The sequence below is a fragment of the Mytilus galloprovincialis genome, chromosome 2, assembly GCF_965363235.1.
Source record: "Mytilus galloprovincialis chromosome 2, xbMytGall1.hap1.1, whole genome shotgun sequence".
In the NCBI taxonomy this organism is placed as follows: Eukaryota; Metazoa; Mollusca; class Bivalvia; order Mytilida; family Mytilidae; genus Mytilus; species Mytilus galloprovincialis.
The window spans coordinates 92,042,823-92,058,760 of NC_134839.1; the positions used below are offsets into that span (position 1 = coordinate 92,042,823).

The following is a 15,938-nucleotide window of genomic DNA, read 5'->3' on the forward strand; positions in this document are numbered from 1 at the left end:
TCTAATTAGAGATTTTATCCCATTTTCACGGTCCACTGAACATAGAAAAAGATAGTGCGGATGGGGCATCCGTGTACTTGGGACACATTCTTGTTTGTAACCTGTTCAGATGACATACAAATTGTTATGTCATACAACTTGTTTACAAATGACCCATTATATGGTTGTTTTGATTATGAGGTACATATTGTTATGCCATACAAGTAGTTGATTGATTACTCATTCATCAGATGATGATTTTGAATGTGATGTACACATGGTAATGCTATACAACTTTGTGATTGACGACTCATTCAGATAAAGATTTTGATTATGCTGTCACATCACATCACAACGAACTGCCCTACAACTATTTTATATGGTGGTTTTGGTTATGATGCCCACATTATTATGCCCTACAACTAGTTGACTTATGATCAATTTATATGTTGGTTTTAATTATGATGTCCACATCGTTATGTCCTACAACCAGTTAGCTGATGACACATGTGGTCTTGATTATGAGATACCCAATACACATCAAAATGCCATACCACTTGTTGATTGATGACTCATTCAGATGAAGATTTTGATTATGCTGTCAAAATCGTTATGCCCTACAACTAGTAGAGTTATGACCCATTTATATAATTTTATTGCCCTTCAATTAGTTGACGGATAACCCATTTATATGGTGATTTTGATTATGATGTCCACATCGTTATGCCCTACAGCCAGTGAGCTGATGACACATTTATATGGTGGTCTTGATTATGAGGTACCTTGTACACATCAAAATGCCATACCACTTGTTGATTGATGACTCATTCAGATGAAGATTTTGATTAAGTTGTCCAAATCGTTATGCCCTACAACTAGTTCAGTGATGACCCATTTATATAATTTTATTGCCCTTCAATTAGTTGACGGATGACCCATTTATATGGTGATTTTGATTATGATGTCCAGATCGTTATGCCATACAACTTATTTACAGTTGGTTCATTTTTTTGGTTAATTTGTTATCATTGATATGATCATAATTAAATTAACTGTTAACAAAGCTTTGAATTTTTGAAAAAAAAACCTAAGGCTTTTCTACACTACATCAGGAATAGATTACCTTAGCTGTATTTGGCAAAACTTTAGGAATTTTTGGTCCTCAATGCTCTTCAAATTTGTACTTTATTTGGCCTATTGAATTTTTTTATTCGAGCGTCACTGATGAGTCTTTTGATGACGAAACTTGCGTCTGATGTTTATATAAAATTTTAATCCTGGTATCTATAATGAGTTTAATTGGTTATGATTTCCACATCGCAATGCCATACAACTAGTTGAGTGATGACCCATTTATATGGTATAAAATTGAGAATGGAAATTGGGAATGTGTCAAAGAGACAACAACCCGACCATAGAAAAAACAACAGCAGAAGGTCACCAATAGGTCATCAATGTAGCGAGAAATTCCCGCATCCGGAGGTGTCCTTCAGCTGGCCCCTAAACAAATATATACTAGTTCAGTGATACTTAACGCCATACTAATTTCCAAATTGTACACAAGAAACTAAAATTAAAATAATACAAGACTAACAGAGGCTCCTGACTTGGGACAGGCGCAAACATGTGGCGGGCTTAAACATGTTTGTGAGATCTCAACCCTCCCCCTATACCTCTAGCCAATGTAGAAAAGTAAACGCATAACAATTCGCACATTAAAATTCAGTTCAAGAGAAGTCCGAGTCTGATGTCAGAAGATGTAACCAAAGAAAATAAACAAAATGACAATAATACATAAATAACAACAGACTACTAGCAGTTAACTGACATGCCAGCTCCAGACTTCAATTACACTGATTGAAAATGTCCACATCATAATGTCCTACAACTAGTTGACAGATGACCATTTTAAATAGTTGTCTTTGTTATGCTGTCCACATCGTAATGTCCTACAACTAGTTGACTGCTGACCCATCTATATATGGTTGTTTTGGTTATGATGTCCACATCGTAATGCCTTACAACTAGTTGAGTGATGACCCATCTATATGGTTGATTTGGTTATGATGTCCACATCGTAATGCCCTACAACTAGTTGAGTGATGACCCATCTATATGGTTGTTTTGGTTGTGATGTCCACATCGTAATGCCCTACAACTAGTTGAGTGGTGACCCATCTATATGGTTGTTTTGGTTAAGATGTCTTCATTGTTATGCCATACAGCTTGTTTACAGATTACCCACTATATGGTTATTTTGATAATGTTGTTCACATGGTAATGCCATACAACTAGCTGGCCGATGACCCATGCATATGGTGGTTTTGATTATGATGTCCACTTCGTTATACTTTACAACTAGTTGACTGATGACCCATTTGTAAACTAGTTATCGTTATGCCCTACAACTAGTTGACCGATGACCCATTTAAATGATAGTTTTAGTTATGATGTACACATCGTTATATCCTAAAACCAGTTGTTAGATGACCCATCGATATGGTTGTTTTGGGTATAATTGCCACATCGGGATGCCCTACAACCAGTTGTCAGATGATCAATGTATATGGTTGTTTTGGTTTTGATGTCCACATCGTTATGTCCTACAACTAGTTGATTTATGACCGATTTATATAACCGTTATGCCCTACAACTAGTTAAAAGATGAACCATGCATATGGTTGTATTTGTTATGATGTTAACATCGTTATGCCCTACAACCAGTTGAAAGATGAACCATTGATGTGGTGCTTTTGGTTATGGTGTCAACATGTCCGACAACTATTTGTTAGATGACCCATCTATATGGTTGTTTTTGGGTATGAAGTCCACATCGTTATGCTCTACAACCAGTTGAAAGATGACCATTTATATGGTTGTTTTGGTTTTGATGTCCACATCGTTATGTCCTACAACTAGTTGATTTATGACCGATTTATATAACCGTTATGCCCTACAACTAGTTGAAAGATGAACCATGCATATGGTTGTATTTGTTATGATGTTAACATCGTTATGCCCTACAACCAGTTGAAAGATGAACCATTGATGTGGTGCTTTTGGTTATGGTGTCAACATTGTTATGCCCTACAACTAGTTGAAAGATGACGCATGTATATGGTGGTTTTAGTTAAGATGTCCACATCGTCATGCCCTACAATTAGCTGAAAGATGATCCATTAATATTGTGGTTTTAGTTATGTTGTCCACATCGTTATGACATACAGCTTGTTTACAGGTGACCCATTTATATGGTGGTTTTGGTTATGATGTCTACATCGTGATGCTATACAGCTTGTTAACAATTGACTCAATCAGATAATGACTATGGTAATAATGTCATACCATAAGACGCGTTGATAGGTGATATATATATACCGACTATTTTTACTACCCAACATACTACGGTTTGTTACAAGGAGAAGCCATAGTATGACCAGATGATTCAGTTAGAACATAGTATTGTGGTAACATTTTGCTGACGATGTAAATCATTTTGAAGACATTGATAACATATAATTTACAGATGATTCGTGATGAAAATGGATTTGTGACCTGTATACCTTTTATACGACCGCAAAATTTTTGCAGTTGTATAATGTTATAACGTTCTTAGCATCTTCGTCGTTGTCTTGAGACATTAGATAACCAATTCAGAAGGTGATTTTGATTATGATGTACACATAGTAATGTCAGAAAAATATGTTGACAGATGACCCATTTATATGGTTGTTTTGATTTTGATATACACATTGTAATGCCATATAACTTGTTCATATAAGACCAATTTAGATGATGAGTTTGGTGATGTACTCATAGTAATGCCATACAACTGATTGATATATGACCAATGATGCTGGTTTGGATTATGATGTACACATTGGAATGTCAGAAACTTTGTTGATAGATGACATATTCAAATGGTGGTTTTGATTTTGATGTTTACTTTGTAACGCCATTCAACTTGTTGATAGACGAGAGATTCAGTTGTGGGTTTTGATAATGATGTACACATCTTAATGTCATAAAACTTGTTGATAGATGAGCAATTTAGATGATGGTTTTGATTATGGTGTACAGATCGTAATACCTTACAAATTGTTGATAGATGAATAAACTCATCATAGACACAGAGATTAAATTTTGTTTTTACGCCAGACGCGCGTTTCGTCTACAAAAGACTCATCAGTGACGCTCCAATAAAAAAACTTAAAAAGGCCAAATAAAGTACGAAGTTGAAATTTTTGCCGAATACAGCTAAGGAAATCTATTCCTGAGGTAGAAAAGCCATAGTATTTCAAAAAATCAAAAGTTTTGTACCCATTTATATGGTGGTTTTTTTTTATGTAGCAATATTTTGCAAAGAAAAATTCTCGTCAAATGAATCCTTTTAATAAATGACATTTATGTAATTGTGAAAGTAGTGTTAAACACCAAAAAAAAAAAACAATCATCCACTCTCATTTTTTTGTTTTTCACTAATGTCTATCCTGTGACCCTAATGCATGATTGAACTTTAATATTTAACTCGGGTCATTATTTAGGATACATATCTTCGTGTTAGTGCATTCAAATTTAGTTGATACCTTATCTCCGAATAAACACTACCTAATAATAAATCTATTTATTGCTTCCTTTGTACAACCCAGGTAATCAGGATGGCGACTGAAGAGTCAATTGTTGTCACTAAAGATGAAGTTCATAGTTTTGTCATCCGTTCCATGGAAGCTGTTGGCCTCAAACTGAAACATGGAACAGTTCTTGCTGATCTAATTGTATCCGCTGAGTGTAGAGGACACGCCAGCCATGGATTAAACAAACTAGGTTAGATAATATGTATACTTTCTAGCATTTATTATACTGAAATTCATCTGATACATATATACAACTCATTGCCTTACAATTTACCATAATGCTATTGCCATTTTGGACTGATTAAGTCTAACCCGACAGCATTCATGGTACATGAACTAGTAAGCAAGTAAAGAACGTTTTCTGCTCCATATACATTGTATTAAAGAACAAACATAAAGTGGACTTGATGTTTTATTTTCATAGAACAATACATGAATGAAATAAAGTCCGGAATGACATCAACAGAAGATCTGGAACCTAGTGTCCTGAAAGAAACATCGGCTACTGCTTTGGTAGACGGTAATAATTTAATAGGTAAGTATACTTAAAGCTTGTACAGTAAACTGTTCATATGCTTCATAGAATACACATGGACATGGAACAATTTTGCATTGTATAGAAGTTTCGTGTGAAAAGTGCCAATAAGAAAAGGTCTCGCGTGCAATATGTATTATGTTTGCAAATTATTTCAATCGTAAGTCAGATGATTAATACTGTACAGTTTGTTTTGCCTTTTTTTCAAGTCGTTGCTCTAATAATGCATTTTACTAGATTCCGACGGATACATTTACACTGAGAAATAAGCATGTTCAAATGTGTAATGCACCATACTGGTCATACCGTCTGGCACTATTCACTGAACATGTCTGATGGTAATGCCTCGGTATATTCAGAAGTGAAACTAATCTAATTTTCGTTACTTTGAAGAACCAACACATCATCTTTCGGTGACCGTAAGACATAACCGGACATTATGGGGTTCGAATTTTTAATAGCTTAGTTCACTGAACAATTATAAAAAAAAATTCCATTTTTGATGGAGGCTTGAATTGAGAGTAGAATACATGTATTATAGTTTGTATAATACACGGTAAAACTTTGTAAAATTTGGTATAAATGGACCCAAACATACGCATGTACAAATAAAAGGTTTGATTTAATTTATTTGAAACTGATTTTAGCATAAATCTTTCAGGACCTTATGTAGCTAGATTCTGTATGGACTTGGCAATACAAAAAGCAAAATCAGCCGGTATAGGTATCGTCTCATGTCGAGGTAAGATCATAGTACTCTGACAAAATCAGCCGGCATAGGTAACGTCTCAAATCGAGGTTGGATAATAGATTTCAGACAAAGGCTTAATATGTTTTAGCAGAGACATATATACACATATATGTCTCTGGTTCTAGCCAGCAATCAAAATCAATTGGGTAATGGATTTTAAAAATAAAATGTTTTGTTTCTGATAATATAGAGTTAATTTGACCTGCTCAACTCGTTCTATTTATATTGTAACTATTATTTGTAAAAAAGAAATGAAAATATATTAAAAGAATATGGGATACTTAATAGCCTTGTCATACAAATGATTATTAACGGTATGTTCTGTTTGGCAGGTTCTAACCATTTTGGTACAGCTGGGTGGTACAGTTTACGCGCAACAGAACAAGGACTTATAGTAAGTGAACAATTTGTTCAAAAAAAGGTTTCGATTTGACTTTACATGCATCTAAATTTGAAATTATATGCTTACCCTACACGTATTTTTAAAAAGTCCTCGAAAAAATTAGTGATTTATAATCAGTAGATACAAAAAACTATTCAGCAGCCACTTTAAGGTAGGAACTTCTTACATAATTTTCCTAACAAAATTTGTATTCAATGCATCACAGATGATTAGAAATGAATAATCATTAAAGTTTAATGTTTTGTTTGATACTTTAACTCTAACTAGATTTTTATTATAATTTAGGGAATGGCTTTTACTAACACCTCTCCGATGCTGGTCCCAACACGAGCTAAGTCGGTAAGTTACATTGCATTTCAACACACTTTATGTGCTTTATCTAAACACCAAAACAAAAGTGATGCTAAATATTAGTTTTCGTTTTCTTAATTTAGATTTTTCTATCTAATCTTTTGAAGAGGTAACATTTTTCTGAAATATGATTCATAAATAAGATAAGGCGAAATAAAAAAAAATAATATTGCTTAACATTGATTGTTTCAAGTAAACATATATAACATAATTAAACAACTATGATGAGTCTGAAAGTTTAAACACACACACATCTGCCTATATGATAATCCATTTTATTTATTTTTATATTACAGAAAGTATTAGGTACAAATCCCTTAAGTCTTGGTGCACCAGCACAAAACGGTGATAGTTTTGTTCTAGATATGGCTACTACAGCAGTAGCAATGGGAAAGGTAAAAAATCATGCAATAATCGATCAGGGATAATTTAAGTCATCTGCCAAAGTATATAAACTACTCTTGAACTGCCAGGATCTTGTAAAGTCTCTCATGGAGCAGAACAAATAGGTTGCCCTATAGTTATCTGAGATTATAATTTTAGTTCATACAAAACTCTGAATGACTTTAAAAGTATGGCACATCTTTGCTACTTTTTTTATTTTTAGAATAACAGCTAAAATCTGTAATCTGCAATATGTGCAAACATAGAACAAATGCATATTTTCTAAAAATTTACATAATCAGATAGACTAATCTTGACTAAAATAGGCAAACAAACATGCATACACACAGAGAGAAAAAACGCATTGTTTATTTATATCAAAGAGGAAATTTTTATTGTACTTTTAATTATAGTGTGAACTGAAAGGAAGACGAGATCAACCACTTCCTACAGGCTGGGCAGTTGATGCAGATGGACATGTAAGTTGTTGCTTTTTTTGTTATGTAAATGGACTTGTTAGTTTTTACTTTATTAGTGTTTATGGACTTGCACGTTGTTTTTTGTTTGTGTAAATGAACATGCAAATGTTTTCTTTATTTGTGTAAATGGACATGTTAGTTGTTACTCTGTTGGTGTAAATGGACATTTAAGTTGTTGCTTTATTGGTGACTATGGACATGTACGTTGTTACTCTGTTGATGTAGATGGACATGTAAATTGTTACTCTGTTGATGTAAATGTCCATCTTAAGTGTTGCTTTGTTAGTAACTATAGACATGTAAGTGGTTACTCTGTCGATGTTAATGTCCATGTTTTTTATAACTATTTTGTGTGTGTGTGTTTCTCTGTCCTGTGTGTTCTCCCAGTTATTTGTATTGTAGTCCTTCTATGTAATGTTGTCATTTTAATGTTATATTTAACATTGCCATAAAAGCTGGCGGTTTGGCTAGCCACAAAATCAGGTTCAACCCACCATTTTTTTTTCTTAAAATGTCCTGTACGAAGTCAGGAAAATGGCCATTGTTATATTATAGTTCGTTTCTATGTGTGTTGCATTTCTGTTGTGTCGTTTTTCTCCTCTTATATTTGATGTGTTTCCCTCAGTTTTAGTTTGAAACCCGGATTTGGTTATTCCTCAATCGATTTATGAATTTCGAACAGCGGTATACTACTGATGCCTTTATTTAAGTGCTGCTTTGTTTCATGGTGACTTTGGACATGTAAGTTGTTACTCTGTTTATGTTAAGTTGCTTTGTTGGTGACTATGGGCATGTACGTTGTTACTCAATTGCTGTAAATGAACACATAAGTTATTGCTTTATTAATTGGTGTTGATTGACATGTAGTTTGATGTTTTGATGATGTAAACGGAAATTTAAGTTGTTGCTTTATTGGTATAAACTGAAATGTAAGCTATCCATTTGTTGATGTAAATGAACATGTAAGCTGTTGCTCTGTGGGTGTAAATAGTTTGCATCTACGATGTATGTCGTAAAAGAACGATCTTTTTTCGCTATATATTCTCGTATGGGGGTTACACTAAAGACCTGAAACTTGACATGAAAAGACCTGAAAAGACCTGAAAAGATACGACTAAAATTATTCAAATTGCAATAACTTTTTGATTATTGGATGGAATTTCTTCAAGTTGGAATTTTATTAATTGTAAATATTTATATTTCATTAAAATTTTTAAATTTTAAATTAAAAACAATTTTTTTATGCCAAAAGTTGGACCTGAACGGAGAAATTAAAAGACCTGAAGGGACCTGAAAATCTATGTCGGACTAATTCTAACTACAATAACTTTTTTAATATTCAATGGATATCTTTCAACTTTTGATTTTGTGACACAAAAAGTTAATTATAATGATAATATAAAAAAAAAATATGTGAAAAATATTGTTGGGGTGTCAAAACTCGGACCTGAACGGAAAATTCAAAATCTGAATGAGCCTAAAATTCCACATTTTTTTAAAACGAAAATAATAAACAAAATATGGTTGATAACTTTTCATGTTCGATGTCATTTGGTCTCTTGTAGAGATCTGTCTCATTGGTATCACACCACATCTCTCTAATTTTTATTGACAGAAGATACTAATATGTATAAAAAGTAAGAGCGTTGATCTGAATTCACTGATTATTTGATATATGCTTATATTTTTAATTTGTAAAGTTTATACTTGAATTGGTGACCGAGCAATGTTTAGTTCGTGTATAAAATAATCAATGAATATGTTGCAAATTCTCTTGACAGTATCAATAATGATTGATGTATATGTTAATTTGTTTGTTGGGCGTATGACATTTGCGCCGATTTTGAAAATTTTCATTCTTTCATTTGCGCCGATTTCATTTTTTCATTTGCGCCGATTTTATTTTTTCTCCTAATTGGATTTACAGGTAAGTTACAGGTAAGTTAATACTTTTACATGGGCTTAGCACAGAGTATAAAGACAAATTAAGCAACATTGGTAAATAGCTATCCCTTTTTTTCGGGTGACCATTCCTCCCCCCAAATGAAGTCGATGACTGCTTCACGTTTGACAATATGTCTGATTTGAATCCTTCATTTTAGCATTAACAGAGTGCTTTTATCTTAGGTTTTTATTTCTTGACTTTAAAGTATGTAAATATATATAGCTTTTATATTGATTTATCTTGCTCGAAACCCTACTTCCACCTACAACCGACACACGTTCATGTAATTAAAACATTCCAATCGACGAACTCTTTAAATTACATATGATCATAAGCAATACTAATACTTTCATTTTATAAATACAGCAGTTCACGACCACCTTTAATATAGAATAAGAATAAAATATATATTAATGTAGTTTAAGCAAGTTGTATTAGTTTGAATAATTTCAACGGACAATCTTCCCTTTAGGTTCAGGATTCATCAATAACAATGTACTTTGTTTTCAAATATGTTCCTGTATAAATATAAAGTCATTCGTTCTCTTCAATAGACTTTTGTCTAAAATAGAAACAAATAGGAAAACAATGTTTTGCGAGTTTAAATACAACTACTCCTATAATCCATTCATGTCTTTTATTTCACCGACAAAACCATTATATTTTCGATAAAATTCTTTATAATTTCAATGATATATTATACCTTTCCTATAACAAAATTCATATTTCAAGGAGAATGATTGAAAACAGTTAAATCTGATCGCAGTCTTTTCAAGCAAATTTACGTTACTTAATTTTCCGTTCAGTTAAACCCCTCGTATGGTGATTAATTTTTCGCCCAGGTGAGACCATCATGGGAAGTCAAAATCATTATAGACCCCTGGAAGTAGTAGACTTGTTAAATGCATTGTAAACAATTCCATGTATTGGTTCTAATGTGACATTGACTTTTAAAAAATATATAGCACTACCGTCTAAATAATTGTTTATACAAAAAACGAAATTTTGTTAATGACACCTCTTTCAAAGTTTTGTAAGCGCCGATCCTTCACGTACACATCTTTCGGGATATATATGTAATTAATATATTGCTTATTAATATATTTTAAAGCACTTTCAAATTTATTTATTTTTTGCACAGGAAACATACCAATTCAAAACAATGGCAGGATTATCTCCACTAGGTGGTACCGAAGAGAGTAGTAAGTCGTGCTTTTCAGAATGCTAATTCGTATCCAAATGATTGTGCATTTTACGATTTATTTTAAATTAGCTTAAACTGTTAAGCACTTGCCTTCCTCCATTACAAGTATACTGTTTTACCTACAAACAAAGCTTCACTTTTCTTGATATATAGAGGAATAAGGTGTTGACGATCAACTTGGAAACAAAACTCTCCTACGAAATTTACAATAGAGGAAATCCTGAACAATGAAAGGTTTTATGTTCCTTTAGAATGTCAACCAAAGATGAAGATTAGGATCTACCTTCACTATACTTGATACCAAAATGACACATGAGTCCTTACAAACAATATGTTATTGATGGGACTCTCAAAATGTTCACAAAATCTTTTCCACCAAATTATGTATATTTTATCAGCAATAAAAACAAGAGTTCAGAGTTACTGTGGATCTAAACTGAGACTACTATAACTTGTGTTATAGTAGTCTCAGATCTAAATAAGAGTGGTGTAAATCAAATGTGGATACTAAATATTTCAAAATACAATTTAAGTCCATCTTCTTAGGCAAAATTCCACTTTTCTGTTTCTTACACTAGTATTCCTCATTCGAAACTTGCAAAGACAGATTGAAAGGAGTAGTCCAATTTTATTTCATAAAACAGAATGGCCAACTCGAATGCAATATTTTGTTTTATGAAGGAAAAATCGTACTTTGTTAAATAAAACCATTGTGATACGAACAAAAAGTTTACAAAATTGACATCATCAAAATAAAGGGAATTATTTTTAACATCATTATTGTTACATTTCAAGAACGTTTTTTAACAGAAAATCTGCATTCCTAAGGGAACCAACTGTGTTGTATCATTGTTTCTTATGAGACACACTTCATACATTATCCTTTAACTTATATTTCCACTTGTAGACGATGCCCTTTCACTGAATAATTAGTAGTTTGGTGACTTTGTTGACTACATCTGACTCGAAACAAAATTTGAAATAAATGATATCGCATGCAGATACAGTTTAAGTTTCTTTTTGATCTTGACTTACATCTAGAAATTTACGAGTATCCGACTTAAGAACTAAATTAACGCGAAAAGTCGTGATTTAATTTTTCTCATTATGATCTTTCCTCTTCGGTATAGCTAAGATTTCCATATAGTCTTCATATGGAATGTAGACTTCCAAATTGATACAATATTTCATGATCTTTTATTACCTGCGTTTCATACCACGACTTCATCGTTAGAGGATTATTGCTAACAAAGAAGCTATTTCATGATGGATTCCAAATGGTAAAAGGGAAATCATGCTTGAGCTGAGCCTACCTCAGGGGTGCGGCATTTTCTCGCTGTGTTGAAGAGCCGTAAGTAGCTTTCGGCTGATTTCTGCTCTTTGGTCGGGTTGTTGTCAGTTTGACACACTCCCAATTTCCATTTTCAATTTTATTTCGTAAGTTTTATGGACGATATCATGATTAGATAGACCGTTATGGAACGGATGACAATTTTTCGTAACCACAATCTCGTTCTCTTTTCCTTGATTGTGACTTTACCGAATGCGACTTAACACAGTATACTAACTTGTATGAGTAACACGACGGGTGCAACTCGTGGAGCAGAAAATGCGTACCATTCCGGATAAACTATTTCACTCCTAGTTTTGTTTCAGAGATAAATGTTGCTTTTGCTTCAAGTTTTACTTTGTACAAATTTAATTTTCAATATCTGTGTTGTATCTTCCGGTAAAATTCTCGGTATCCTTTGTGATGGAAACCTTGTGTTCATTCCAAACAACCACATTCAGTCAGTGGTTTACATAATTTACATGTACAGATGAATTTTTTATTTGGTGATGTCTAGGGTTTATAGGGATTGTAATATACAACTTTTTATAATTTGATGGGCAGGTGGATACAAAGGTTATGGCTTAGCTATGATGGTAGAAGTGTTATGTGGGGTCCTAAGCGGTGGTGCATTTGGGCTAACTCACAGACCTGCACGGACACATGATAGACCAGCAGACTATGTAGGTTTTTTATTGAGTCAGGAACTATTTCAGAATTATTATTAGAATAAACCTTCTGTATGTAAAGGTATTCTTACCAGGTTCGAATAATATGTTTTAATACATTTCAAAATCGAAAATTAAATCCATATTATTTTTGCTTTACACTTGAACGACTTGATATTCTCAAAGTTGATCAGGATTGAAAAAGGAATTTTCACCGTTACCAAGTCTGATTTGTTGTCCCATGAATATCCCCCTCCCCCAAAATAAAATTGATGTACTTTGTTAATTTTGTCATTAATTGCAGGGTCAGTGTTTTATAGCAATCGATCCAGAAAATTTTGCTGAAGGATTCACTGAGAGAATGCAGTCATTAATGGATAGTTGCAGAAACCAGGAACCGGTAAATAAATCTTATAGTATATCTTAACAGAGACATGTCTCTGATCTTAATTTATAAATTACTCATTCATTTGACACCTACGTTCAGATGTCATCTTTTACTGTTTCTACCCACGTTAAGTTCATCATCTATATAGAACACCACCACATATGTTAACAAATCTTTAAAAGTCCTATCCTTTTGTGTGGAAATGAAAAATACTACGAAAAATGTACATAAACTGTTGACATAAACATATGTCTCACATGTAAGTAATTTTGAGTGCAATTCAATGTGTTATGTTGAAATTTTTGAAAACTTTTGAAAAACATTGCAAGTCAATTAACCATCACTGATGTGCACAGCCAAATATTCTGCATGGAAATGAGACATGCCAATGCTTAAACAACTCTGTATTAAATATCATTTACTTACCTTTAGTGGTTTATCTCAAACAGATAAAATCAAAAACTTTGCAAAAGTTTCATAACTCAGGGACAGGGCTAAATAATCTCCAAAGAAATTAGATGTGCCAATACAATATATTCTTATTTTTATGTTATCATAAACAATACAAACTTTAACAATTTTTTTAACATTGACAGGAAAACAACACACCTGGCCTTTGCAACTTCGTCCATGTTAAGAAAAAATTTGTAAGGGTTCCGCGGAACCCAGTGTCTCGCCTACTTTTGCTGTTAATCACACACTCATCAAAAATAATGAAAAAAATCAATAAAATTATTCCTCTCGATACTATCTATTGATTGTCAGAAGCTTCTGTCCAAGTTTGGTAAAAATCCAGGCTAGTTTAAGAATCTTAAAAATGATTAAAATACTTTAACTGCAGACTGTATGTAATGTTAGCGGAAGAAAAACTAAGTCCATTTATAAGTAAAATACGGGAAAAATGGAATTTTATTTTTACAAAATTTATATCTGGATACTACTGATCATAAACAAGCTTCTGGCCAAGTTTCTTACAATTCCAGGATAGTTTAAGAAAGTTATTAAAATTTTAAAAACTTTAACCACAGAGTGAATGTAATGTTTCTGGCAGAAAAACTAAGTCCATTTATAAGTAAAATACGGCAAAAATGGAATTTTATTTTTACAAAATTTACTTCTGGATACTATCTCCTGACCATAAACAAGCTTCTGGCCAAGTTTTGTACATTTCCAGGATAGTTTAAGAAAGTTATTAAAATTTTAAAAACTTAAACCACAGAGTGAATGTAATGTTTCCCCGCAGAAAAAACTAAGTCCATTTATAAGTAAAATACGGAAAAAATGGAATTTTATTTTTACAAAATTTACTTCTGGATACTATCTCCTGATCATAAACAAGCTTCTGTCAAAGTTTCGTACAATTCAAGGATAGTTTAAGAAAGTTACTAAAATTTCAAAAACTTTAACCACAGAGTGAATATTTGTGGACACCGCCGACGACGACGCCGACGACGACGGAATGTAGGATCGCTATGTCTCGCTTTTTCGACTAAAGTCGAAGGCTCGACAAAAAAACATCTATAAAGAGGAAAATATATAATGTATGATATGTAATTATAGGCTGACCAAGATCCTGTTTTGGTAGCTGGTGACCCAGAAAGACACCATCAAGCTTTGTGTGACAAGTTAGGAGGCATACCATATCACCCAGCTCAAATTAGAATAAGTGTAAGTAGATTGTTCAAACAAGACAATAAAAAACTCTTTAGTTTTACATATTCTGATTTGAACTATTCTTGCTCTGTTTAATCATCAAATCTCACTATGCAAGTGTAGCATGATATGACTTCTATGCCTATTTAACTTCTTTACCAATAGTAGAATCAGTCCTTTTGTAATTGTACCACCAGAGTCAAATTTCAAAGTTTGAAAATCTATTTGATTAATCGATGAAACAATTATACATTGAACTGAATAAATTGTGAATAGAAAAGTGTTTTTTGTAAAGGGTTTTATTGCGTTTTCCAACCTAAGAGAGATAAAAGTTAGACCTTCTAAATCAGAGACTCATATTATAGTAAGTAATTACTTTGTTTGAAATTCATGACAAGGATGTCACCAAACTGGAGCTGGATGGTAAGAACTACTTTTTATTATTTCACAGCACTAACAACCTTTAACATAAGCAATATGTTAAAATATTTAACCACTTGATCAGTTTGTGGGAGAAAAATTCAAACTGCAATTTGGTAAACTGTTACCACAAAGGCCCCTGATAAGCACAGTAATTGTTTCAATGAAAAATACTCAATAGGACATATCACCAATAGATCCACACAACAGAAAATGAAAAAGATACAAATAAAAAATAACAAATACTTGTATTTATGTGAATAATCATAAAAATTTTAAACTATTGGAATATAAGTTGTTTTTTTTCATATTCCAGAAGGATCTTGCAACTAGATACAAAGTAACACCAATGAAACCATTGTGATGACAGATGTTTCATTTTGTTTGTTTATTGGTATACTCTAACTAATGATTATTGTTAGTCCCACTTTAAAGTGATACAGACAATGGTATCAAAGGCTATTAATAGACCCAGATTCAAATTGTTGAGCACTTTGACCTGATGAGAATATTAAATATTTCAACCATCAATTTTTATGCATTTGAATTTATTCAAGGGGAGAGCCCTTATTACTTTATCACTCCACACTGTTGTCTCAAATTGTTATACCATTTGTGTTATCCTCCAGTAACAGACCAGATTTTGTTATAAAGGACGCTTGTAATATTAAATGATACCCCCAATATATGTATTGAACTGTTTGTTGGTTTTATTAAAAATATTTATCATAAAGGTATTGGAACCAGTGTTCTGTTTTATTGTGTTCTATAGTGTATAAATGCCTGATTTGGCAATACACAATAAACAGCTGCA

General features: G+C 32.7%; 1 protein-coding gene across 2 annotated transcripts; it reads left to right on the forward strand.

The window, feature by feature from the left end:
• Positions 1-4,580: 4,580 nt before the first annotated feature.
• Positions 4,581-15,655, forward strand: LOC143064864 (putative oxidoreductase YjmC). 2 transcript variants are annotated; one of them, XM_076238026.1, is made up of 12 exons: positions 4,584-4,803; positions 5,038-5,148; positions 5,810-5,890; positions 6,232-6,293; positions 6,588-6,641; positions 6,950-7,048; positions 7,451-7,516; positions 10,603-10,663; positions 12,560-12,678; positions 12,968-13,063; positions 14,612-14,719; positions 15,441-15,655. In XM_076238026.1, the coding sequence occupies exons 1-12, from the start codon at positions 4,638-4,640 to the stop codon at positions 15,486-15,488; spliced, it is 1,071 nt and encodes a 356-aa protein (XP_076094141.1). In that variant the 5' UTR covers positions 4,584-4,637; the 3' UTR covers positions 15,489-15,655. The 2 variants fall into 2 exon arrangements, with proteins under 2 accessions (XP_076094142.1, XP_076094141.1); XM_076238027.1 differs by lacking the exon at positions 12,968-13,063 and having other exon boundaries at positions 4,581-4,803.
• The last annotated feature ends 283 nt before the right edge of the window (positions 15,656-15,938 follow it).